A 24,962-nucleotide genomic window follows, 5' to 3' on the forward strand; every position below is an offset into this window, starting at 1 on the left:
ATGCATCCTCCCTTTCCCATAAAGCCCCCACAAAAGACTCAGAGGAGGAAGCACAACGCTTTCTCTAACACTGCCTCGAGATGACTTTTCTGGTTGTTTACTTTTCTGGAAAAAAAAAAATTGGGGGCTGGGTGCGGTGGCTCACGCCTGTAATCCCAGTACTTTGGGAGGCCAAAGCGGGTGGATCATGAGGTCAGGAGTTCAAGAACAGCCTGGCCAACACAGTGAAACCCCGTCACTACTAAAAAATACAAAAATTAGCTGGGCGTGGTGGCGCATGCCTGTAGTCCCAGCTACTCAGGAGGCTGAGGCAGGGAATCGCTTGAACCTGGGAGGCAGAGGTTGCAGTGAGCCAAGATCGTGCCACTGCACTCCAGCCTGGTGAAAGAGCAAGACTCCATCTAAAATAATAATAATAATATAATAAAATATTCTAAAAGTGTGACGTCAAGATGGCCTTAAAAAAAAAAACTTTTATGGAAAACCGTGACAGGCCACATACAAATGTGAGGTAGTCATCACCCAAAGATGCCACTTGCTGAGCAACTACTAAGCGCTAGTCACGTGCTGGATGCTTTGCCTAAATCAGTATGTCACCACCACAAGAGGCCTTCCCTGACCACCCTGTTAAAGTAAATCCACTCCTCTCCCCACCTGCTAGTTATTCTCTCACGTTCCGTTTTTTCCTTCTTACTACTTGTAATTTATGGTGTTTTTGTGTGCGTTTTCAATCCTCTCCTCCACTAGACAGACTATTAGCTTGCCATGAACAGGAGTCATGTGGGTGAGCTGATGGCAGTCTGTCCACGCTAAGCATAGTGGCTTATATCCAGTAGTTACCCAAATCCTTGTTAGACAAACAGCCACGGAGCTGGAGGCCAGTCCAAACTGGCCTGTTTTTTTTCCAAGTCAAGTGAGACTCAGCCTTCCCTGCCCACCCCAGAGCAATACACAGCTGAGAGTCTACGCCCCACCCCTCAAGCCTTAACATAGATAAATTAATGATCTCTTTTATAAAACATTGTACAGGGAAAATACATACATATAGAGAGAGCTAGTGCTGGGGCTGGGGTGAGATTTGCTTCTTGAACACAGATAACCAGACCCTACCCCATCAGGGTGGCCGGCCTTGGTCATCTGGGCGTCCATCCACCCCTGCACTTTCTTCCCTAAAGTGGCTCACCTGCTGTCCTGACAACGCAGTGCCTCAGCTGGTTACCACAAATCATAAAGGTCCAACATCTTCCCCCAAAGGGAACTACTTTCTGGCTGGCCCCCACCAGCCTGCTCCTCTGAAATGGGCCACTCTCCAGTCCTTCCTTCTTACTGAGGCAGCCCACCTTGGCCTGGTCCCAGGAATTTGGCCAACCAGGACCTGAAGATAGGGAAGCAAGACCAAGGAATATTGTTTCTTGATATGTTTGGTGACTATAGCATCTAAACCAGGACTTTTTTGAAAAGTGGAAGGGGGTCTAATTCACTGGAAAACAAGCATAAACCTGGACTGCCCAGGCAAAGGACACATGGTCACCCTACTGATAGGTCTCCCCTGCTTTTTTTTTTTTTTTTTGAGACGAGTCTTGCTCTGTTGCCAGGCTGGAGTGCAGTGGTGCAATCTCAGCTCACTGCAACCTCCACCTCCCGGGTTCGAGTGATTCTCCTGCCTCAGCCTCCCGAGTAGCTGGGACTACAGGCACCCACCACCATGCCCAGCTCAGTTTTGTATTTTTAGTAGAGATGGGGTTTCACCATGTAGGCCAGGATGGTCTCAATCTCTTGACCCCGTGATCCACCCACCTCAACCTCCCAAAGTGCTGGGATTACAGGCGTGAGCCACCGTGCCCGGTCAGGTCTCCCCTGCTCTTAACTGGCCCAATCCTAGCACTCTTTTTTTTTTTTTTTTTTTTTTCCCGTATTTTTAGTAGAGATAGGGTTTCACCATTTGGGCAGGCTGGTCTCGAACTTCTGACCTCAAGTGATCCACCAGCCTTGGCCTTCCAAAGTGCTGGGATTACAGGTGTGAGCCACCGCACCCGGCCAACCAATCCTACCACTCTTGACTTTCCCAAACACATTCCCCATCAGCAGCAAGCTTCTTCAGGCCTCCATTCCCATCTCTGCTGCCTCCACTCTCCAAGGCTTTCTAGCATCTTAAGGCATCAATAGTATTGGTGACTTGTAGTATCAGTGTTAGGAAAAATGCCCTCTCCAAATCCCGTATGAGACCCGGACATGTAAGGCCCCTAGTGTCAAGCCTAAGACTCATGGCTCCTTGGGCCCAGTCCCCAAAATCAGGGCTGCATGGGTCTGAATAGCAAAGCCAGGCTTAACTCTGTTTCCCATCCTAAACTTGCCAAGTGTCCTCTCTCTAGGCCTGCCTGTAGCTAAGGGCCAGGGCCAAGGAAAAATGAACCATCAATCTCCCACCTCTGCCCTTGGCCAATGCAAGGGGCTTCCATTCCACATGTGGGAGTTTCACTCCCCACCCCACACATGGTCCTCCTCCACGTGTTATACATACATATTCCAAGATCTCCCTTCGGTGCCCTGCACACCCACCAGGACAGAGCTGGGCCTCAGCCCTTTGCAAGGGCCTGACAGGCAATCACAGCTATCTTGATGGGTTCCAGTTCAGTCGGTGCCCCACCCCTTGCTTTCAGAACCTGCTCAGTAGGCCGTGCTTGTAAAACTGTTTTAAATAACTCTTGCTAAAGCAGACAGTACCAGAGAGCGGAAACTCAGTGCCCGGGTCCTTAATGGTTCCTCCTCTCTACCCTCCTTCCCCTCCCACACCCCACGTGTAAACAGTCCACAGCCACACCAGCGCTCTGGGAAACAGAAGCCTACTCTTGGTCTTCCTGGGCCACTGCTTCTCATCGTTGGTCTTTGGGGATCAAAGACTCCTCTGTGCCTGAGTCAGGTCGCCTAACACCTGCTGTGTACCTCCCACCCCCGACAAGAAACAAGTGCCCAGATCCTTAAAGACACAGTTTGTTGGAGTAGAGCTAAGAGAACCCCTGGTTCAGGAGGTGGCTTTCCGATGGGCCCCTGAGCAGGCATAGGAGATGGGATGGCGGGTCCCAGGCCTCACGGTGAACGTGTTGATGGGGCTTCCATAGAGGGTGGTGGTGTGGGGAGACCTGGGGGAGAGCAAGTGATGTGAGGTGAATATCTGCAGCTGGTTAGCCAACACGCCTCCCACCTCCCTCAGGGACCGAGAGGAAAAGATGCTGCTCATACTTTTGTATTTGCCCCCACAAGCCCTGGGCTTAGCGACCCCAGGGAGGGACCGCAGACCACCACAAACAGGGCTCCCATTCTGGTCTGGGCCCTGCTGGCCGGAGAACATATCTAACATCCTTTCACTCAGAACTCTTTCACTCCCGGCCTGTGTCTGGATCCAACTCTGTGCTGGGAAATCCCTCCACCCAAGGACCACTCAGATCTCTCCCCGCCCCACACTTGGCCTGACCTCTGGGATCTAGCGGGTGGGAGAAAGACGAGAGGAGCTGGTGGGGAAAGAGAACTAGGGAGGTCAGGAAGCCGGTCAGGAAGGCGCCAACAGCGCCCTCTCCCGGTAAGTGGGCCTCCCTCCCCCGTTCTACCTGCAAGGCCGAAGGTTAAAAACAAAATGTTTTCTCTTGATGGACGGCCGGGCCTCCTTGGCCCTCGCCTGGCTTTCCACCCCTCCCGGCTTCCCGCACCAGCCGGGCCCGCAGCTCACCTGCCGGCAGCTGGGGCGAAGCCGTAGTCGGCGCTGCCGGGCGCTTTGTGCTTGGCCTCCGCAGCGCCCCGGGCGGCGCCCTCCAGGGACAGCCTCCCCGCGTGCAGGCCTCCGGGGGGCGCGCGACCCGCCGAGTTCACGCGCCGCATCTCGGGGCCTCTGGGCTGCGGCCCGAAGCAGTTGGGAGAGCTCAGGCTGCGGCCGGTGCCACCGTGGGGCAGCCCTGGGCCTCGGTGCGGCTCCCCGACGTACAGGCGCTTCTTTATGAGCGAGCGGCCCCCTCCCGAGAAGCGCTCCAGGCCCCCAGCCCCGGCGTAGCGCGCGCCTGCGGGAAAGCGCGAGAAGCCGAGAGCCGGGGGTGCCCCGGGGCCAGCGTTCGGGAGCTGCCTCAAGTCTGAGTAGTTGTTCAGGGGAGGGGAGCTCTGGCGGCCCAGATACTGGAGGGCCGGAGCCGGGGGCTCAGGGTCATTGCTGAACTCTGGCGGCGGTGGGATGACCTCGAAGTTGAACTCCTCCTCCTCCTCCTCCTCCCTCTTGTTCGAAGGAGAAGGTGGGGAGGAGAAGGACTTGGGCAGCGGGTGGCCCTGGAGGAGTTTGGAGGGAGCTGCTCTTTCCCAGGCCACAGGGGCTTGGGGCTCTGGCTTTGTCCAGTTGTGCCTGCGGCTCGGCTCTGTGCCCTCTGCGTCTCTTCCCGGCCGCGGTCCCCACTTATTGGGTATTTCGGTCGTCAGCGGGGAGTCCTTCTCAGCCTCCTTGGGTAACTTGGGCACCACAGTGAAGGAGTTGGGCGTTCCCTGGCTGTGGAAGATGCTGTCAGAACTGGCCTCGGCTTGGTGGCTGTGGTCACGGAGACTTCCTGGCAGAGAGGACCGACCCAGGGCAGCCCCTCCAGGCCTCCCCTTCTGCGCCCTCTGCCTGGCCGCCAGGAGCAGGGCCATCGGCGAGCCCCGCTCCACCACCTCCCCAGTCACCGGGTGCCTGAGGAGTTCATCAGTGGGCTGGGCCGAGGCAGGAGGCTTGGCTGGCAGCCCTGGGGGCTCCTTTACCTCCACGGGCTCCCCTGGCCCTGCAGCCCCTCCTTTGGCCAGGGTGGGCATCACCACAGCAACCTCACGGCTGAGGCTGCTCTGGTGGCAGTGGGGCTTGTAGAGACATGGCACCTCTCCTCCACCAGGAGATGTCTTTGGTGGGAGGGCTGGAGATGAGCGGGCTCCCTGTGTGGGCAGTCTAGTGGCCTCTGAGGGGGACCCCTCTCCCCTTGCCTGGGAGGGAGTGGAAACTTCTTGAGACGCTGGCTTCTCTGGCTGCCCAGCTGAGCCTGAGTCCTTCTCTGCCATCAGTTGGGATGTGGTAGTGGGCAAAGTTGTGGCTGTAGATGGTATGGCAGGGCCAGATGTGGCCTTGGGTGGTGTGGCTGGCCCAGATGTGGCCTTGGGTGGTGTGGCTGGCCCAGATGTGGCCTTGAGTGGTGTGGCCGGCCCAAGTGTGGCCTTGGATGGTGTGGCTGGCCAAAGTGTAGCCTTGGGTGGTATGGCTGGTCCCAACATGGCCTTGGGCTGGAGTGATGTGGTTGGCAGCAGGGTGGTGGATTGAGGTGGCAGATTTTTGGCCACAGGCTTGGAGAGTTTGTCATTATCAGCCCTGTTTTCAAAAATTCTTCCCCCTTCTAGCCGAGGCTTAGGGGGCAGAGATCCTATGCTGGGCTTAGCCTCCTTCTCTGCTGATGAGGAGAGCCGGGCCTCCAGCTCATTCCGGATCTGCCGCACACTGGGAGTTGAAGAGTCTTGGGGAATGTAGTCCACAGGGGGCAGGGTCAGGCTGGGGGCTGCCTCTGTCTCTGTCAGGCTGCTGCCGCCAAGACTCTTTTCAGGAACACCTGGGGGAGGGTCCTTTGCTGGCAGGCTCAGAGGAGTCTCCTTCTCGGGCAGGTGGGGGCCCTTCTTGCCCTCCTTGCTCTGAGGGGCCAATGTTGGGCCTGGCCTGTGACTGAGGAATCGGTCCTCTCTCCTGGAGCCACAGAGATAGGCTGCCAGCTCATTCCGCAGCTTTTCCATCTGGCTAGGGTCCCTCCAGTCCACAGGTGCTGAAGAGGCTCTGTCCTCTGGGCTGGGGGGGTTAGGTTTTGGTTTGAGAGCAGGAGAGCTGGATTTAAGGGTTTTTGTAAACCCAGCAGGTGGATGGGCTGCCTTCTGAGCACAGGGCAAAGGAGGTGCAGCTGGGGGAAGTGGGGGTGCTGGGGGAGGGAGGGGGGGTGCAGGAGGGGGCAGGGGAGGGGCTGGAGGCGGAGTCCCAGCTCGTTCATCTGCTTGGGACTGGGACTGGCCAAGCCTTGAGCTGGCTGGTGCTGCGGCCTTGAGCTCCCCAGGGCAGTCTGGCTCGGGGGCCCTGTCTGGGTAGACCTGGGAGGCGGGGCGGATGTGGAAGCTGGGAGGCAGTGGGAGTCGGCTGGGAGCCTTCTTGGTGGCCCCTTCTTCCTTTCGGGGAGCCTCTTGTGCTTCCTGAACTGGGATGGACGAAGTCCTGACTGGGGTTGGGGGAGGCACTTTGAAAGAACGGGGGAAGGTGAGATGGGGCTCTGGGTTAGGTCCCAGGGCACTCCCCTTTGGCTCAGCAGGGCTTCTCGGGGGGCTGGCTCTGGTGGCCTCTGCCTGCCTGCCATTCAGTGCTACATCTGATTTCCACTTGGTGACACCCCCAGGGGGAAAGAGACGAGTCCCCACTGTGTGAGGAGATGCTGGAGCTGGGGGTGCTGGGGCTGGCATAGGAGGCGGTGGGGGGCTAGAAAGGCCAAGGGTGGGGCAGGGGGAATGAAGTCAGGAGGGGTGGGTATGGATGGGGAGGAAAGACTGTGTGGTGGGGATAGGGCCTCCAATACTGGGGGTGGAGGTGGGGCCATGCTGGGCGGGGGTGGGGGTTCCAGCAGCAGGGGAGGCGGTGGGGGTGCTGTGGAAGGTGGAGATGGCAGTGGCGACCCCCCTGGAGGTTGTGAAATGTCCTGAGGGGGCCCTGGGGCTGGGCCTGGGGGAGGTGGGGGGATGAGTAGATCCTGGCCATATTGTCCAGGCCTCAGGTCACCCACAGAGCTGTATAGTCGGAGGTTGCCATTGACTAGTGAGCTGGTACCTGAAAGAAGGAGAGGCAAAGATGGGGGGCAGGAACAAGGCAGACCAGCCCTGCCAATTTCTGTTTATCCAGGGCAGGGGCAGGGGTGGGCACCCAAGAGAATGACTGGATCATTTTCTCCTGAACACCAAGAGAGGGAGCAGCCCCGTGTCCAGTCTCCTGAGCTGTCCTGGGGGTGTCCCCCTTCTTTCTAGGGAGGGTCCCCTGCCTGTCCCTGGCACAGCCTTTGAAGCCTGTATGGAATGACCTCCATTTGCCTCCCCAGAGTCACCCTCTAACCTGTGCCGGGACTCCCTTGCCCCCTGAGATGGGGGGTGGGGACAAGAGGGCCAGGGCACTGATTCCTCCGGCTGCCTCCTGGCTGCGTCACAGGTTGGCAGCAGCTGTCTTTCCTGCCCCGCAGACACAGGTCCTGTCGCGGTGTCCCTCTCCCGCTATGTTCAGTCCCTGGGTGTCACTGTCCCCAGGAGACGAGTCGCCTAACCAAGCTCACACTCTGGTATACCGTCCCTTTACTCAACTCTCTTCAGTTATCCCCTTTGAGTGCGCCATCTGTTTCTTGCAGGGACCTTGACCTTGGCCAAGCCAGAAAGTCCAGGGTTCAAATCCCAGCTCTACCACTTATTAGATGAGTGACCTTGAACACACTAATTAACCTTGCTCAGCCTCAGTTTCCTCATCTATCAAAGGGGCATGATGTCAGTGCTCACTTCTTACAGCCGTTGTGAGGATTAAATGAGAGAATCCATGCAAACACACAGAAAGGGCTTGTCATGGTGCCAGGCCTCTAGTAGGCAGTTAATAAAATGGAACCACTTTGATTCCTACCATCTGTGCTTAACTTTTCAGACTGTGTGAGACAGGGAAAGTGGGGAAGAGATAGGAAGTCATGGGGCAGGGGCGAGAGACCTCAGTGAGGAAGGCTGGGTGAGAGACCCGCAGGAGGGAGCAATTTGCACAAACTACTCCTGCTTTCTAAAGACCCTGAAACTATTAAGAACCCAGCTGTCCACTTCATAGAGAATGGAGGCAGATTCTGGACTGCAGAATAGAACAGGGGTGTGCAGAAGGAAGGTGGCCTGGACAATCTGGGTGCTAAAGAGATGCTGAGAGCCCCTGGCCCCAGCAGCGCACATCCCTCTGTTGTCCTTGGACCAGGTCCCCAGTCCCTCTCCCAGAGTCTACTTCCTTCTTAGGGGCACCCATCCTTTGCTCCCCTCCTCTCAGTCCGTAACAGTGTGGCAAACCTGGGGAGTGTGCAGCTCTGAAGGGCTCCTCCCAGCTGCCTGACTTCAAACTGAAGAAACCAAGAGCGGGGAAGGGGAAAACTAACATTCACTGAGCACCCAACTGTCAGGCAGGAGTTAGGAGCTGGGGTGCAGCAGCAAAAAAACCAACAAAACAAAAAACGGACAAACACTGGCCCTCCTAGGGAGCTTACGCTTGAACGGGACAATGAACGTAATGTGTGAGTACATTATTATCACGTTAGAGGATGAGTGCGATGGGAAAAAACACCAGCAGGGGAGGGCTGCAGCAGGTGCAACTTAAATAGGGCAGTCCGGCCGGGTGCGATGGCTCACACCTGTAATCCCAGCACTTTAGGAGGCTGAGGCGGGTGGATCACGAGGTCAAGAGATAGAGACCATCCTGGCCAATATGGTGAAACCCTGTCTCTACTAAAAATACAAAAATTAGCCGGGCATGGTGGTGCGCGCCTATAGTCACAGCTACTCAGGAGGCCGAGGTGGGAGAATTGCTTGAACCCGGGAGGCAGAGGTTGCAGTGAGCTGAGATCACGCCACTGCCCTCCAGCCTGGCGACAGAACAAGACTCTATCTCAAATAAATAAATAAATAAAGCAGTCTGAGAAGGCCAAGCAGAGAAGGTGACATTTGAGCAAAGAAGGGAGGAGTGAGGGACACGGCCGCACAGATGCCTTGCAGAAGAGCATTCTAACCTGAGAGGTCTGCAGTGCAAAGACCCCAAGGCGGAAATGTGCCTGGGGTATTTCAGGAGCAACAGGAGATGCTTTGGCTGGGGCAGTGTGGGAGGGGAAAGCAAGCAAGCAAAGTGGCCGGACTCCAGTCACACTCCAGCAGTCCTTGCGGGAACCTTTTCTCTGAGTGACACGGGAAGCCATTAGCGAGTTTGAAGCACCTCTGAGAGGTGTGACAGGCGTGACTTACATCCCATCCACCACTTCATTTACTCCTCCAAACTGAACTGTTGTTCCCATTGTTCATTGGAAGATACAGAGGTAGGAGGGGTGAAGTGTCTTGCCCAAGGGAGCAAAGCGAATATGTGGGGAGCTGGGATTCAAAGCCAGGCCCTTCTCCCACTTTTGCTGCACTTGTTCCTGCTCTGGCCTTGTCCCCTTGCCATCCTTCCCCCGCCAGAAAGGGGCCTTCGCTGACCCTGGCTCTCCTTAACTCCCAGCCCCACTGCCCGGGCCCACTGCGGCCAGTAATCAAGAGGACTGAGGATGGCGAGAGTGGCTGTGCCTGGGGACTCTGGCTTTGTCACCAGCTATGAAGATGAGCAGATGCTTAGCTTTTGAACTCAGAGCCCTAGGAGGAAAGAAAGATGGACCAGCCCCAAGCCCAGGGTTCACTTACCTGTCACTTTGTCTGCAAAATCTTCTGGAACCGAGGGGGTGGGCACAGCCAGCCCATGGTTTTCCTGGGCATTCTGAAAGAGACCAGAAAGAAATCAGGGGACAGGGAAAGATGGACAGATAATTCTCAAACTGCTGCTCTTTGAGGCCATTTTACTGCTTGAAAATCTGCAGTGACGGTCATGGTTGCATAACCTTGTGCATATACCAAAATATAAAAGGCTGATTTTAAAAAGTGAATCTTGTGGTACAGTCAACCACTCCTCACTATTTGTCATAGTTATGTTCTATAAAGTTGCAATGAACATAGTATTAGTAAATACTGACCCGTTGCTCCTAGGGGAAATACAAGGTTAGGTTCCTATGAGCCTCTGGTCACCAGATTTTTGTCAACTGATCAATACATAACCATAACCTTGTTTTAGCTGTGTTTCTGCTTAAAGACACTTTAATATATTTTGTTGGTTGGTTAACATTGAACTCATGGCCAATAGCACTATAACACATGATACTAAACAGAAAAAGACCCTTGTTTATGTATGACAGCTAAAACAAGAAGGCAAAGAATCCTCTTGTTCAGCTGGGAACAAGCGCAATGAACAACTCAAAATTTTCACTGCTCTGTGCATGTCTGCAAATGACCACAGAAGCAACACAAGCATTGATTCTGGGGTTACAAATACATTTTAGCCACTAAGCAAATTTGCAAATACAGAATCCACAAATAGGGAGGATTGACTGTGTATGAATTCCATCTTGATGACAAAGACAAAGCAAAACAAACAAATAGAATCTGCATTGACTCTCCATGTAGGTCCATAGGTGAAAAGCCAAACTCCTCAGCCTGGCCTCCTGTGTGTTCTTAGTTTTCATTAGGTGTTTACAGAAAAATAAAAAGTGATGAACTTGAATTTTTTTTTTTTTAAATTGAGACGGTTTTATTCTGTCACCTAAGCTGGAGTGCAGTGGTGCAAGCATGGCTCACTGCAGCCTTGATCTCGTGGCTCAAGCAATCTTCCCATCTGTAGCTGGGACTACAGATGTGTGCCACCATTCCTGGCTAATTTTTTTTTTTTTTGAGATGGAGTCTTGCTCTGTCACCCAGGCTGGCGTGCAATGGCATGATCTCTACTCACCACAACCTCTGCCCCCTGGGTTCAAGCAATTCTCCTGCCTCAGCCTCCCAAGTAGCTGGGATTACAGGGGCGTGCACCACCATGCCCAGCTAATTTTTTGCATTTTTAGTAGAGACGGGGTTTCACCATGTTGGCCAGGCTGGTCTTGAACTCCTGACCTCGTGATCTGCCCACTTCTGCCTCCCAAAGTGCTGGGATTACAGGCGTGAGCCACCACGCCCAGCCCTGGCTAATTTTTTGTATATGTTTTAGAGAATGTGGTTTCGTCACGTCTCCCAGGCTGGTCTTGGACTACTGGGCTCAAGTAATCTGCCCACCTTGGCCTCCCAAAGTGCGGGGATTACAGGTATGAGCCACTGTTCCCAGCCTGAACTTGAATATTTATAGCTCTGCAGATGCCCTTCTGATCGCTAAGCTTAAGAGGCTATAATATGTTTACACAGCTGTCAGTTTGTACATACTATTTTGCATTCTATTTTTTTTTTCCAAACACACATTTCCATATGTCAACAAAGTTCGCACACCTGCTGTTTTGAAGAGCTGTAGAGCATTTTAGGGTAGTTTTCAAAGTCCTCAATGACCTGGCCCCATGCTTCCCAGCCAACTGTTATTTCCCACTCACCTATTACACCCATCCCACATTGTAGCTTCACTGACTCCCTCCCTGCCACCTTTTCAACCACCCCATATAGTCCGTGTTCATCCATGATGCTGGGCGTTGGTCAGCTGTACCTGTCATTCCCACTCTCCATTTATAACAATAATCATAATCATAATGCTCCTTGCACTGTGCTCTAACTGAACACATTATCTCAGTCACACCACTCTGTATAGAAGAGGATGTCATCATTTACCAGGTGAAGAAACTGAGGCTCAAAGACCTTTGGGAAGTTGTGTAAAGTCGTTCGACCAGTACTACCAAACCCAGGTCTGTGGAGCTCCCACTCCTTAGTATTTTGCCTCCCTAAAATCCCTTATCCTTCAAGGATTAGCTGAGCCCCTCTAGGATGATGGAACAGGGGTAGGGGATAAGAGCATTGGCTCTGGCTTTCCAGCCTGTCTGGATTTGAATCTCAGCTCTGCTACCTATTAGATGTATGACTGTGCAAGTTACTTAATCTCCCTGTGTCTCAGTTTCCCCATCTGGGAAATGGTGATAACAATAGAATTACCCATTGTAGGGAAGCTGGGAGGACTAAATGATGCAAGGCACAAAAAGCACTTGGGAGCCATCCCCTGTCCGCACCACACTGACCCACTGCTACCCAGAGCAACCCACAGCCAAGCTCCCAAAAGAGGGGAGACTCTTGTTTGCACTCCAGATTGTCCTCTAGTTCCTTCAGTGAGATGTGGGAGCTCCTTGGAGCCCAGGGACCATGTCTTATGGTATCCCCCAAAGCTGGATGCATAGTAAGCCCAGTTGTTACTCAGTGATGGGCTGATGGTACTAACCCTCTGGACTTAATATACAAGAAGGGCACTCAAGGTTGATGTTACAGAAATATCTATGAGACCCTGGGTTACCAAGGGCCATCTCAGAATTACTCTGGTCACTTGGGATCAGCAAACCACTCATCTCGTTCTTGAAGAATTCTGAAGCTGGAATGGTCTTGAGCCATCAACTTGTCTTTTTTTTTTTCCTGCCTTTACTTGATTTGCATGGCCAGCGACATGCCTGATCTCAACTTTTCTCAAACCCAGTGATTGCGAACCAGGGCAGGTACAGGGACCCAGCCCATCAGCGGTGTGTCTCCCATGACATCCTGAGATGTGCCACACACACATGCAAATCACTGACGGTCTAATAACCTCCATCAAGTACACACACTCTGATTTTGATGAGATGGAGGCCGGGCCTTCAAAAGCCAGGGTTGAGATCTCTGATTAATTTCAACATAATTGAAAAGCGGAAAGGCTGGGGACTTAGCATCAAAAGTCTTGGGTTCCATTCATGCTCAGGCTTGCCAGCGGTGTGGCCTTGGATGAGCAGTGGAGATGCGGGATGGGGTCAGTGATGTTGAGCCATTGTCCAGGCTCTTCCTGTGCGATAGCCCTATACTAAAAGTGTGACCGGTGTCACCTCAAATCCCTTCATAGAGCCAGGGTGCAAACCTAGGCTTTCCACCTTACCTTTTCTACAGATCACTGAGACCCATTTTCTTTACTTAGAAAACTGAGGCAGCCGGGCATGGTGGCTCACGCCTATAATCCCAGCACTTTGGGAGGCCAAGGCAAGAGGATCACCTGAGGTCAGGAGTTCAACACCAGCCTGGCCAACATGGCGAAACCCCATCTCTATTAAAAATACAAAAATTAGCCAGGCATGGTGGCAGGTGCCTGTAATCCCAGCTATTTGGAAGGCTAAGGCAGGGAGAATTGCTTGAACTGGAGAGGCAGAGGTTGCAGTGAGCTGAGATCATGCCACTGCACTCCAGCCTGGGCGATAGAGCAAGACTGTCCCAAAAGAAGAAAAGAAAAAAAAAATAAGAAAATTGAGCCAATAGTTCCTACTTTGCAGGGCTATTATGAGGATCAAATAAGATAATATCCCTAACCCAGGAAACCAATGCTAGTTGAAGGATTATATCTTATAATCCTCTCTTCCAGAAAAGTGAAAAAATTGTGAACAATCAAAGCTAAGCTCCCTGGAAGTCTAGTAACACCTTCTGGGTTATCCTGAATGCTTAATGGTGTGTGTGGGAGGAAGACAGATAGACTTTATAGGCCTAAGGTGATATTACTCACTATGCCCTTTGATCTTAAAGCACTTGGAAAACACATTAGACTCCCAAGACCGCAGGGCGAAAATCCATCTCTGGAGCGGCTTGTAACAACAGCTCAGTCCAAGCCCTGGCTTCTTAGATCCCTCTGCCGACACAAGGGGATCCCACAGCACCCCCACCACCTCACCACCATGCTTGCAGTGCTGTGACACGCCATGGTCTGGCCCTTGGAGCAAGTCCCAAAGGCCAGCCTCATCCCTTCAGAAGCTTCCAGTATTGAACTGAACATAGTCTCTCTGGCTCTCCAAGCCCCTGTCTGGCCCTTTTCTTTCCCACTTGGGCCCACATGGGCCCCTGTGGCTTACTTAGCTGTCCCTTTCACTGATGTTTTTTCAGGGAAAGCAAATGCAAACTCATTTTAATCTTAGTCCCATAAAAACAGACTCAGAAGGTAAATTGCTTCCCGCCCAGGCAGCTGGCATCAAGTGCACTGGTGTGGTTGGTGACATATTTCAGTGTGCAAATGCACAGGTGTGGACAGCGTCCATCTCCGTGGGTGCTGAATTTCCTAACCTGCCTCTCTTCACCTCAGAGAACAAAGGAAAAGCCTCCTTAAGAAGAGGGCTTGAGGCAGGGCACAGTGGCTCACACTTGTAGTCCCAGCACTTTGGGAGGCTGAGACAGGTGGATCACTTGAGGTCAGGAGTTTGAGACCAGCCTGCCCAACGTGTTGAAACATTGTCTCTACTGAAAATACAAAAATTAGCCAGGCGTGGTGGCAGGCGACTGTAATCCCAGCTACTCGGGAGGCTAAAACAGGGAGAATTGCTTGAACCCAGGAGACAGAGGTTGCAGTGAGCCAAGATTGTGCCACTGCGCTCCAGCCTGGGCGACAGAGAGAGACTCTGTCTCAAAAAAAAAAAAAAAAGCTGGGCATGGTGGCTCACACCTGTAATCCCAGAACTTTGGGAGGCTGAGGTGGGCAGATCACGAGATCAGGAGTTGGAGACCAGCCCGAGCAACATGGTGAAACCCCATCTCTACTAAAAATACAAAAATTAGCCGGGCATGGTGGCAGGTGCCTATAATCCCAGCTACTCAGGAGGCTGAGGCAGGGGAATCACTTGAACCCGGGAGGCGGAGGTTGCAGTGAGCCAAGATCGCACCATTGCACCCCAGCCTGGGCGACAGAGTGAGACTCCATCTCAAAAAAACAAAAGAAAAGAAAAAATTATGTACTTAATGCCATGGAATTGTACACTTTAAAACGGTTAAAAGGCCAGGCACAGTGGCTCATGCCTGTAATCCCAGCACTTTGGGAGGCTGAGGCAGGCGGATCATGAGGTCAGGAGATTGAGACCATCCTGGCTAACATGGCGAAACCCCGCCTCTACTAAAAATACAAAATATTAGCCAGGCGTGGTGGCGGGCGCCTGTAGTCCCAGCTACTCAGGAGGCTGAGGCAGGAGAATGGCGTGAACCCAGGAGGCGGAGCTTGCAGTGAGCCGAGATGGAGGCACTGCACTCCAGCCTGGGCGACAGAGCGAGACTCCGTCTCAAAAAAATAAAAATAAATAAATAAATAAATAAAATGGTTAAAATGGTAAATTTTATCTTATGTATATCTTATAATAAAAAAGTTAAACAAAACAGAAGACAAGAAATCAAAAGAAAAAGTGTTGGGGGCAACTTAGAATGTGTGTAACCTCTAGACATCACCTCTTTCTCCCATCCCCTAAACTCCCAATCTTAACAGTAGGAACAACAGCTGCTACTTGGCCAGCACTTATTCTGTACCAGGTACTCTTTCAGCACTTTCTTTTTTTTTTTTCTTTTTTCTTTTTCTTTTTTTTTTTTTGAGACAGTCTCGCTGTGTCACCCCGGCTGGAGTGCAGTGGCAAGATCTCGGCTCACTGCAACCTTTGACTCCCGGGTTCCAGCGATTCTCCTGACTCAGCCTCCCAAGTAGCTGGGAGTGCAGGGACCCGCCACCACACCCAGCTACTTTTTGTATTTTTGGTGGAGACGGGGTTTCACTATGTTGGCCAGGCTGGTCTTGAACTCCTGACCTTGTGATTCGCCTGCCTTGGCCTCCCAAAGTGCTGGGATTACAGGCATGAGCCACTGTGCCCAGCCTCTTTCAGCACTTTCTATCACTTAACTCATTTGCTTTTCACAACAGCCCAATGAGCCAGGTGCTGTCATTGCTACCGCCATTTTCCAGATGAGGAAACGGAGGCTCAGAGAGATTCAGTGACATGCCCTAGGTCCTACAGCGAGTTATGGATCACTGTCTTTTCGGGCACCTTGCAAACCCAGCTTGTCATCCAGTTCTGCCCATCACTTCCTGAATCCTTCCTTCCTGCTGCCCCTCCACCTCAGCCCTTCCTCAGTCCTCACCATCCCTCACCCAGATGGACAGATTGCGTTTGATGCCAGATACTTTCCCAGTCTCCGCCTCACTCCATTGTCCAAAGCTGCCACAGGGATAGTCTTTCTCAAAAGTATCTCAGAGCAGGTTACTTCCCGGCTCAGAATCCTTCCATTGGTCCAGAGGAAGAAATTCAAACACCTTCACATGGCCTGTGAGAACTTTCATAAGTTGGACCCTCTGCAGCTCCTACCATCTTCTCCCCACCTACCCCACAAACCCTGGGCTCGCACTGGTGGTTCTTGTCTTTTTCCCACCCCACTGTAGCTGGGGGAACCTGACGAACTCATGAACAAGTGTGCTCCCTGCAGCAGGGGTCCTCAGTGGGGCACAGAAACCACCCCTTGGAGGAATTGTGCAGAGGTTTCAGAGGTCCCAGGGGCGGATGGGTAGCTTGAAAAGCCCTTTAGATGATCCAGCTACATCTGCCTCTCCCAACCCCCGAAAGTCACTGCCCCTACTTGTGATCCATTTCCACATCTCAAGCTTCCACAGCCTTGTTCTTGCTCTTACTCTGCCTAGGATTCTCTTCTTTTCCTGGCAAACTCCTAGGTATCCTTTAAGCCCCAGATTAAATGCCCTTCCTCTGTGAAGTCCTTCTTGGCAACCCCAGCCAAAGTTAATTCTCTTCCCTGTGTGATCCTCAGGCTCTATGTGCATTATTATTGCAGCTGACATTTATTAGGCATCTACTAGATGCAAGGCACTGTTCTGAGTATTTCACATATAGCAACCCAGTCTTACTGTTAGTTTTCACAGTAACCCTAAGAGACAAGTTATTAATTTTTTTTTTTTTTTTTGAGACGGAGTCTCGCTCTGTCGCCCGGCCTGGAGTGCAGTGGCGCAATCTCGGCTCACTGCAAGCTCTGCCTCCCGGGTTCACGCCATTCTCCTGCCTCAGCCTTTCCGAGTAGCTGGGACTACAGGCGCCTGCCACCACGCCCGGCTAATTTTTTAGTAGAGACGGGGTTTCACCGTGGTCTCGATCTCCTGACCTCGTGATCCGCCCGCCTCGGCCTCCCAAAGTGCTGAGATTACAAGCGTGAGCCACCACACCCGGCCGACAAGTTATTATTTTTATTTTATAGATGAGAAAACTGAAGCACAGAGAGGCTAAGTACATTGCCCAAGGTCACACAGCTAGTTAAGTGCCAGGGCCAATATCGGGACCCGAAAGCCTGCTTCCTTTGCCAGTACAGTGTTTGCTCTCATACTTTCCCTCTAGCACAACTCTATAGACATAGAGTTGATGATTGTAGTCCCTGCTGCCCAGCCTAGTCTACTTGAGGGCTCAGTGATGGCTGCTTCTTTGTATGTGCCTGACACAGACCGGGCAGTTAAACAAATGTTTATTGAATGAATACGTTCCTGGATGAGTGAATGAGTGGCAGAAAGAATATGGAACAAGTGCTGGGCATGGTGGCTCACACCTGTAATCCCAGCACTTTGGGAGCCCAAGGCAGGTGGATCATCTGAGGTCAAGAGTTCGAGACCAGCCTGACCAACATGGTGAAACCCCATCTCTACTAACAATACAAAAAAATTAGCTGGGCGTGGTGGTGGGCACCTGTAATCCTAGCTACTCGGGAGGCTGAGGCAGGAGAATTACTTGAACCCAGGAGGTGGAGATTGCAGTGAGCCGAGATTGTGCCACTGCACTCCAGCCTGGATGACAGAGCAAAACCCTGTCTCAAAAAAAAAAAAAAAAAAAAGCCGGGCGCAGTGGCTCATGCCTGTAATCCCAGCACTTTGGGAGGCCGAGGTGGGCGGATCACCTGAGGTTGGGAGTTCGAGACCAGCCTGACTAACATGGAGAAACCTCATCTCTACTAAAAATACAAAATTAGCCGGGCATGGTGGTGCGTGCCTGTAATCCCAGCTTCACGGGGGGCTGAGGCAGGAGAATCACTTGAACCCGGGAGGCGGAGGTTGTGGTGAGCCGAGATCGTGCCATTGCACTCCAGCCTGGGCAACAAGAGCAAAACTCCGTCTCAAAAAAAAAAAAGAATATGGGACAAAGAGGCAGGAAACCTGTGTTATGGCTCCAGCTCTGCTACCAATTAACTTGGAGCAAAGTAACTTCTCACTCTGGTCTCAGTTTTCTGCCCCTTCTGTAAATACTTTCCAAGGATCACTTTGACTACAGCGTTCTGTGAGTCCAGGCCCATAAAGTGTCCCTTCTGTGAGTCAGCTCACCTGCGTCGTGTGGGCAGTGACCTGGACACTAAGGGTCACCCCTCGATGACAGGGTGTTGGGACAGACAACTGTATTGCCTCCAGGTTGTCCTCTGACTCCAGAGATGCCAAAGGGGCAGCAGGATAGAGGCAGGGGGAGCCGGGAGGGAGAGTTCTCAAAGTTCTTTTCCAGGAGCCCCAGACCAGGCAGGCAGGGCTGGGCTTGAGGTCACTGCTGGCCTCAGACACGGGGCTCTGACTGCTGCAGTCAGCTGGGGAGCCTGCTGTGTCCCAACCTTACACTGCTCCACCCTTGGCACCAGGAAAATGACAGACTCAGGAGCCCAGGGTGCTGCCGGCAGGGGTTGCCATGTACCTCAAACATTCTCAGGGGAGTGGAGTGCATGGCCCTCTGAGTGTGGCAGCCCACATTGAAAGGGGCAGACCAATCTGTGTCCAGTGAAGCAAAGAACATGCAAGTGAGCATCTGAGCGTGCCCCTGGTGGGCTGGGCTGCAGCACCTCCCTCTTTGGGCCAGCCTGGGCAGCTGGCCACAGCCACTCCCTGCGCTGTGGCTGCCTGGGGGCAGAGTCCAGCCCTGGCTCTGCCAGCTTGGGAACTCCACGAAACTGGGCCTCAGCACTTCCTCGTCCTCACACCCAGACAACACCCAGAAGCTAAGACCATCGGCCACCTCACTCACTTCACAGAGGTGTACAAGCCAGCAACTCAGTTCAGTTGAAGCAGCCCTTTAATTTTTTTTTTTTTTTTTTTTTTGGAGATAGGATCTCACTGTCACCCAAGCTGCAATGCAGTGGCAAGATCATAGCTCACTGCAGCCTCAAATTCCTGAGCTCCTGTAATCCCAGCACTTTGGGAGGCCAAGGCAGGTGGATCTTAGGTCATGAGTTTGAGACCAGCCTGGCCAACATGGTGAAACCCTGTCTCTACAAAAAAAAATAATAATAAAAAATAGGCAGGTGTGGGGCAGGCACCTGTAATCCCAGCTACTCAGGAGGCTGAGGCAGGAGAATCACTATCACTTGAACCCAGGGGGCAGAAGTTGTAGTGAGCTGAGATTGTGCCACGTCACTCCAGCCTGGGCACAAGAGCGAGACTCTGTCTCAAAAAAAAAAAAAAAAAAAAAAAGAATTCCCGGCCTCCCAAAGTGTGGGACTACAGGTGCAAGCCACCATGCCCAGCTTTCCAGCTTTTATTTATTTATTTTTTTGAGGCACAATCTCACTGTGTTGCACAGGCTGGAGTTCAGTGGTGCAATTTCGGCCCACTGCAAACTCTGCCTCCCGGGTTCAAGCAATTCTTCTGCCTCAGCCTCCCAAGTAGCTGGGACCACAGGCGCGCACCTCCACATCTGGCTAATTTTTTTGTATTTTAAATACAGATGGGTTTTTGCTATGTTGGCTAGGCTGCTCTCGAACTCCCGGCCTCCAGTGATCCACCCACCTCGGCCTCCCAAAGTGCTGAGATTACAGGCGTGAGCCACTGCACCCAGCCTGTCCAGCTTGTTTTTATATTTTTTGTAGGGACAGGGTCTTGCTATGTTGGCCAGGCTGGTCTCGAACTCCAAGGCTCAAGTGATCCTCCTCAGCCTCCCAGAGTGCTGGGATTACAGATGTGAGCCACCTCACCCCGCCAAAGCAGCCCTTTAAAAACCATCACAGTGGCCAGGGGCGGTGGCTCACGCCTGTCATCCCAGCACTTTGGGAGGCCAAGGTAGGCAGATCACCTGAGGTTGGGAGTTCAAGACCAGCCTGACCAACATGGAGAAACTTGTCTCTACTAAAAATACAAAATTAGCCGGGCATGGTGGCACATGCCTGTAATCCCAGCTACTCAGGAGGCTGAGGCAGGAGAATCGCTTGAACCCGGGAGGCGGAGGTTGCAGTGAGCCAAGATCACGCCATTGCACCCCAGCCTGGGCAACAAGAGCAAAACTCCATCTCGAAAAGAAAAAAAAAACCCATCATCACAGCCTAGTATATTGGAAAGTTCCCAGCAATGATTAGGGAGGAAGCATGGGTGGAGAGAACTACCATTCCAAGAATATTTATATGTATTTCCTTCCTTGTCTCTATTGCGAGGTTCTTAACAATGAACTTTTGTTTCCTTTATAATTAAAAAAAAAAATACCCAATACAATAATAGTGTGTTTTTTTGGGTTTTTTTATTTTTGTTTTTGTTTTTTGAGACGGAGTCTTGCACTGTCACCCAGGCTGGAGTGCACGATCTTGGCTCACTGCAACTTCCGCCTCCTGGCTTCAAGCGATTCTGCTGCCTCAGACACCTGAGTAGCTAGGACTACAGGTGCATGCCACCATGCCCGGCTAATTTTTTGTATTTTTAGTAGAGACGGGGTTTCGTCATATTGGCCGGGCTGATCTCAAACTCCTGACCTTGTGATCCTCCCGCCTCAGGCTCCCAAAGTGCTGGGATTACAGGCATAAGCCACCGTGCCTGGCCTAGTTTTCTTTTTAATTATTGTGATTGAGTGGAAAAAATATCAGCTTAGGAGTCAGGCAGACCAGATTTGCAATCTTAACTGACTTATCCAAAAGGAGTCAGAGACAGTGTCTGACATATAGATGGTGCTCAAGAAGTGTGTCCCTTTCTTGCCTTCTGAGGCTCAGCTTTCTCATCTATAAAATGGGAATAATCCCACCTCCCTTAGGTTTTCTGTGATACCAGAGGCCACTACACACCTTAAGAGGTCCTGCAGAGTAGTGCTCAAGAAAGTTTATTTCCCCTGGATTCTAATCAAGGACTTGGGCCACTGCTCCGGGCACAGCCTTCAGGGTGTGTCTCTCTGGTTGCATCTGAGGAAATGGGTGCTTCCCCATGGTCAGGGACAGGTCACCAGGAATACCCTATTGCCCTCTTGACTGCTAACATTTCAGAGTTGAGAAGGAGGAAGAAACGGAGGGAAGAAGGCAGGGAAGAAAACACTCGCTATTCAAGGATGAGGCTAGTTTCCCTTTGAAGTTTTGTGGGGGCTGGGGCCCACTGCTCACCTGTTGCACCCCTGAGAGTTCAGAAGGGCAGGGCTCACCCACTGATGGCCCCAGTCCACCCCACTGGCCTCCCCATGCCTGGGACACACACATCCTCATGCCTGGGATTCCTCAGAGCTCAGCCAAGTCTCAAGGGTGGGTCACCAGGGGCTGGGCCAGTGGGCAATGCATGGTTGACCCTGGGTGGCGGCCAGCTCGGAGTCTTAGCTACGCATCATGGAATGCAAACTTCCTCACCAGACTCCTTCTGGAGCCTGGTCTGGGGCACTGGCCCTGTGGGGTGGGGTGTGGAGTTGCAGAGTGGGAGGGAGATGACCCTGAACCTGAGTTAGAGGCAGGCATGGTTGGGGGCACCACTGCAGGCTGGGAGAAAAGGAAGCTGGGAGCCCCCACCCTTGCCCTAGAGCAAGAGCTACACAGAAACCCCTCCAGGCACCCAACATACCCAACTAGATGAAGCCCAGCCAGTTGTTTTCCTGGCTTAGGGGTGCAGTATGGGGGTGCTGGCCTGGTGGAGGTGGTAGAGGATCAAGGATCGAGAAAGGCTGTGTGTATCCTGCACAGCACCTGTGAAGTTGGGAGCCAGTGAGCAGTTTATAAAGGAGATGGATGGTTTCCCCAACACAGCCCCACACTGTGCTACAGCTCAGACCCCTCCTGGGGGCCAGAAAAGAGTGTCCACCCATGAACCATCTTCCTCTGGACCTATCTACCATCTGAGAACCACCCTTAGACCCAGGTTACCACGGCTTCTGCCCTCCACCGGGTATTATGGAGGGCCCAGGTCTGCCCTCTCTCTGGGGCAAGAAGTCAGTAGGATCAAGGGGACATGCCCTCAGAGGGCACATCATGTCCCTGGAGACCCTGCCTAAATGGCCCTGAGCCCACTTCAAGGGCTTCTTCTCTGGCCAGTCTTCCTGAGGGGGCACACATCTGTGAGTCCATGGGGACAAAGGGGCGGCTGTTTATGGGCCAGGATGAAGGATGGAGGTTTATGGGCCTACATGGAGCTTTGGAGGTTCAAGCTGAGGTCCTTACTGAGAGGGAAGGAGCCAGGTGGGTAGAGAAGGGGATGTGGAGCTCCATTTGCACTCTCGTGGCAGGCCTAACACCCCACACCCCACAACCCTTTGGCCTAACATCATCCACACAAACCAGCTAAAAGCCAGTCATGGCTGCCTTGCCTGGCTCACCCTACAGAGCTCAGATTCCAGCCCCAAAATGTGCCTGGGCCTTGAGTTTAGAGAAAAGCTCCTGCAGCAGCGGGGTGGGTGGAAAGGAGAGATGGGGCTGACTCCAGCTGCCTCTTCAGCAGCAAGGACTAAGGGAGGGGTGCAGGGCAGGCAAGGCCTCCTGCTTGAGCCTAGGGATGCCTCCTCTGGCAGAGCCAGGCCTGTCTGACTCACAGGGTGGGGTGACCCAGGCAGCTCTCACCGCCCAGGGCACCCCTGGGGACCTGTTGGGCCAGTTTTCCCATATTTGCCACACTGGCATTTAATTTTTAATTCCTCATATGCATCACCCTGGAGATGGCTTGATTCAGACTGGGGAGGGCGAGAGATAACCCCAGAAATACAACCCTGCTGCCACCCACTGTTCTATGGACCCAGCTCTCAGAAGCAGAGGGACAGGCCGGGCACGGTGGCTCACGCCTGTAATCCCAGCACTTTGGCAGGCCAAGGAGGGCAGATCATGAGGTGAGGAGACTGAGGGACCATCCTGGCTAACACGGCGAAACCCCGTCTCTACTAAAAATGCAAAAAATTAGCTGGGCGTGGTGGCAGACGCCTGTAGTCCCAGCTACTCGGGAGGCTGAGGCAGGAGAATTGCTTCAACCCAGGAGGTGGAGCTTGCAGTGAGCCGAGATCGCACCACTGCACTCCAGCCTGGGTGACAGAGACAGACTCCATCCCAGAAAAAAAAAAAAAAAAAAAAAGAAGAAGAAGGAGGAGAAGAAACAGGGGGACAGGCTCCGGCTTGCTCTCTGGGCCCAGTATTCCCTGAGAAGGAGGGAGAAAGGATCACCCCTCACTCAGCCAGGCCTCCAATGTTGTACACGGGGCCAGCCTGGGGAAAAGGCCTGGCTCCTGTCCCTGCTTCTATTGAGCCCAGTGGCCTGGACAGGGCCTTCCCCTCCCCAGGCCTCAGTATTCTCATCTTGACAACTGCCGTAGATCTCCCCACTCTGAAGTTTGGTGGCTCAAATCCAGCTCCTCAGGGCTCCCCAAGCAGGAAGGTGGGGTTGCCCCGGTAGCTGGAAAACCTCCCTTTCTAGAGGCGGAAGCAGAGCTCAAGGAGGGGTCCATGTGTCATTAGGGCCTGGCTTCTCTGGTGGCCCTCCAGGGAGCTGACCACACCATCTACCCTTCCGTTAGGAAGTCATCTTAACACAGAAAGTCATGGCTGGGGAGACCCTTGAGGACCATGCAGTGTGACCCCCACTGTTGGGTAAGGAGCCAGAGGCCCAGGGAGAGGAAGGGACTGGCCTGCAGCCACCCCGCATCCCAGCGGCAGAGCTGGGACTGGTGTCAGCAGCTGGAGTATTAGCCCCTGGTCCCATTCCAGCCACTGAGGGATCCCAAGGTCCTTTTCCTAGCTGGCCTTTGGCTGCTGGATGCCTGATAAACACTTTGTAATCCCCAGCACCCTCAGCACACAGAGCGAGGGAGCTCTGGGGAAGGGGGCAGAAGCACCTGTCGCTGCCTTGTCTCCTTCTCTCTAGCTCTGTCCCCTGGCAGGCTCCTTTAGGGCACTGACAGGGAGGGTAGGCTCAGAAGATGGCCCAGGCCTGGAGAGAGCTCACAGGCCCTCGGGGGGCACCTGACTTCTTGGGCACTGCTACCTCGTACCTCCCCTACCCACTGGGCAGCCTGGCCTGGGAGGTGCCTCTGAATGTGGGAAGGGAGGACAGGGAGGGGTGGAGGCCTGGCCGGCTAGGACAGTATCAGGCAGGGCTAGGCACCGGCCCAGCTCCCCACCCACCCTGACTTGGCGGGGCTGGGGGACGGGGTGTGTGCGAGTGCATGTGTGTGTGAGCCCACACCCACACAGAGCTCATCCTCCCTCTTCTCCCCATCTTCCCGGCCTTCTGTCCCTGCTGAAAGAAAGCAAAGGAACTGGCCAGGGCCTACAGGAGAGGAGTCAGAAGCTCAGACAGGAAAGAATTAAGCCGCCAGCCAGATTCCCTTCCACCGGGGAGCAGGCGATGAACAGCGTGGAAGATGCCCTATCTTGTGACCTGAGTGAGGAGCACAGAACAGTCCCTGTGATGTGGGCCACTGGGCCAAGGGTTCCTAATCTAAAGGCATATCAGGGTGGGCTTCAGTCCCCTGCTGAAATTGTAAGCAAAGCTAGATGTATGTGGCTCATAGCCTCATCATGGCATCAGAAGCATCTATGAGCCAAAAGTGGCAACAGGCCTGGTGCCCAGCAGGCCCAGGCTTCTGGACAGGGATTCAGAGAGGCAGGCAAGGGAGGTGGAAGTGGTTTTGCTGCCGGGTCCTGGAAGGAGAAGGAAAAAGCTTCTATGTAGCGGGTAGAGGGAGAGTAGAACCGCCTGAATAGAACTTGGATCCTGGAGCCTGGCTTCAGGGATTCCAGTCGCGGCTCTGCCACTTAGCCGCAATACCTTAAGCAAGTTACTCCACCCTGTGCCTCAGTTTCTCTGCCTGTAACATGGGGATTAATGACAGCACCTTGCTCGGAGGGTGGCTTTGTTAACACACATGGTCCACGTGGAATGGTGCCTGGCACACAGTGAGTGCTCAGCACACGGTGGCCACGATCACAGGCCGCGCCACTGGATGGGGTTGGCAAGTCGCTCCATCTGCCTTTCCCTGGTTAGCCAGCACCGAGGGAACGAGTGAACTTCCCCTTCCTGGTTCAGTTCCTGCGTCTGTAAAATGAGGCCCCTTTCACCCGTCAGTTCACCATGTGTCCATTCTCTCACCCTCTCCAGTAAGGGGGCGTGAGTTTTTAGGGAGAAGCCCCCATTTCCTGGGACT

The 24,962-nt window shown here is 53.2% G+C and overlaps 1 protein-coding gene across 1 annotated transcript in view; it reads right to left on the bottom strand.

Moving 5' to 3' along the window:
- Positions 1-2,678: 2,678 nt before the first annotated feature.
- The window catches only part of C17H6orf132 (chromosome 17 C6orf132 homolog), a 40,572-nt gene continuing 18,288 nt past the window's right edge, over positions 2,679-24,962 (bottom strand). The window contains 4 exon segments of the mRNA XM_030795863.1: positions 2,679-3,140; positions 3,725-6,503; positions 6,506-6,847; positions 9,466-9,538. Of these exon segments, the coding sequence (XP_030651723.1) occupies positions 3,023-3,140; positions 3,725-6,503; positions 6,506-6,847; positions 9,466-9,538 (3,312 nt within the window). The 3' untranslated portion in view covers positions 2,679-3,022.

Source organism: Nomascus leucogenys, chromosome 17 (genome assembly GCF_006542625.1).
Source record: "Nomascus leucogenys isolate Asia chromosome 17, Asia_NLE_v1, whole genome shotgun sequence".
Lineage (NCBI taxonomy): Eukaryota > Metazoa > Chordata > Mammalia > Primates > Hylobatidae > Nomascus > Nomascus leucogenys.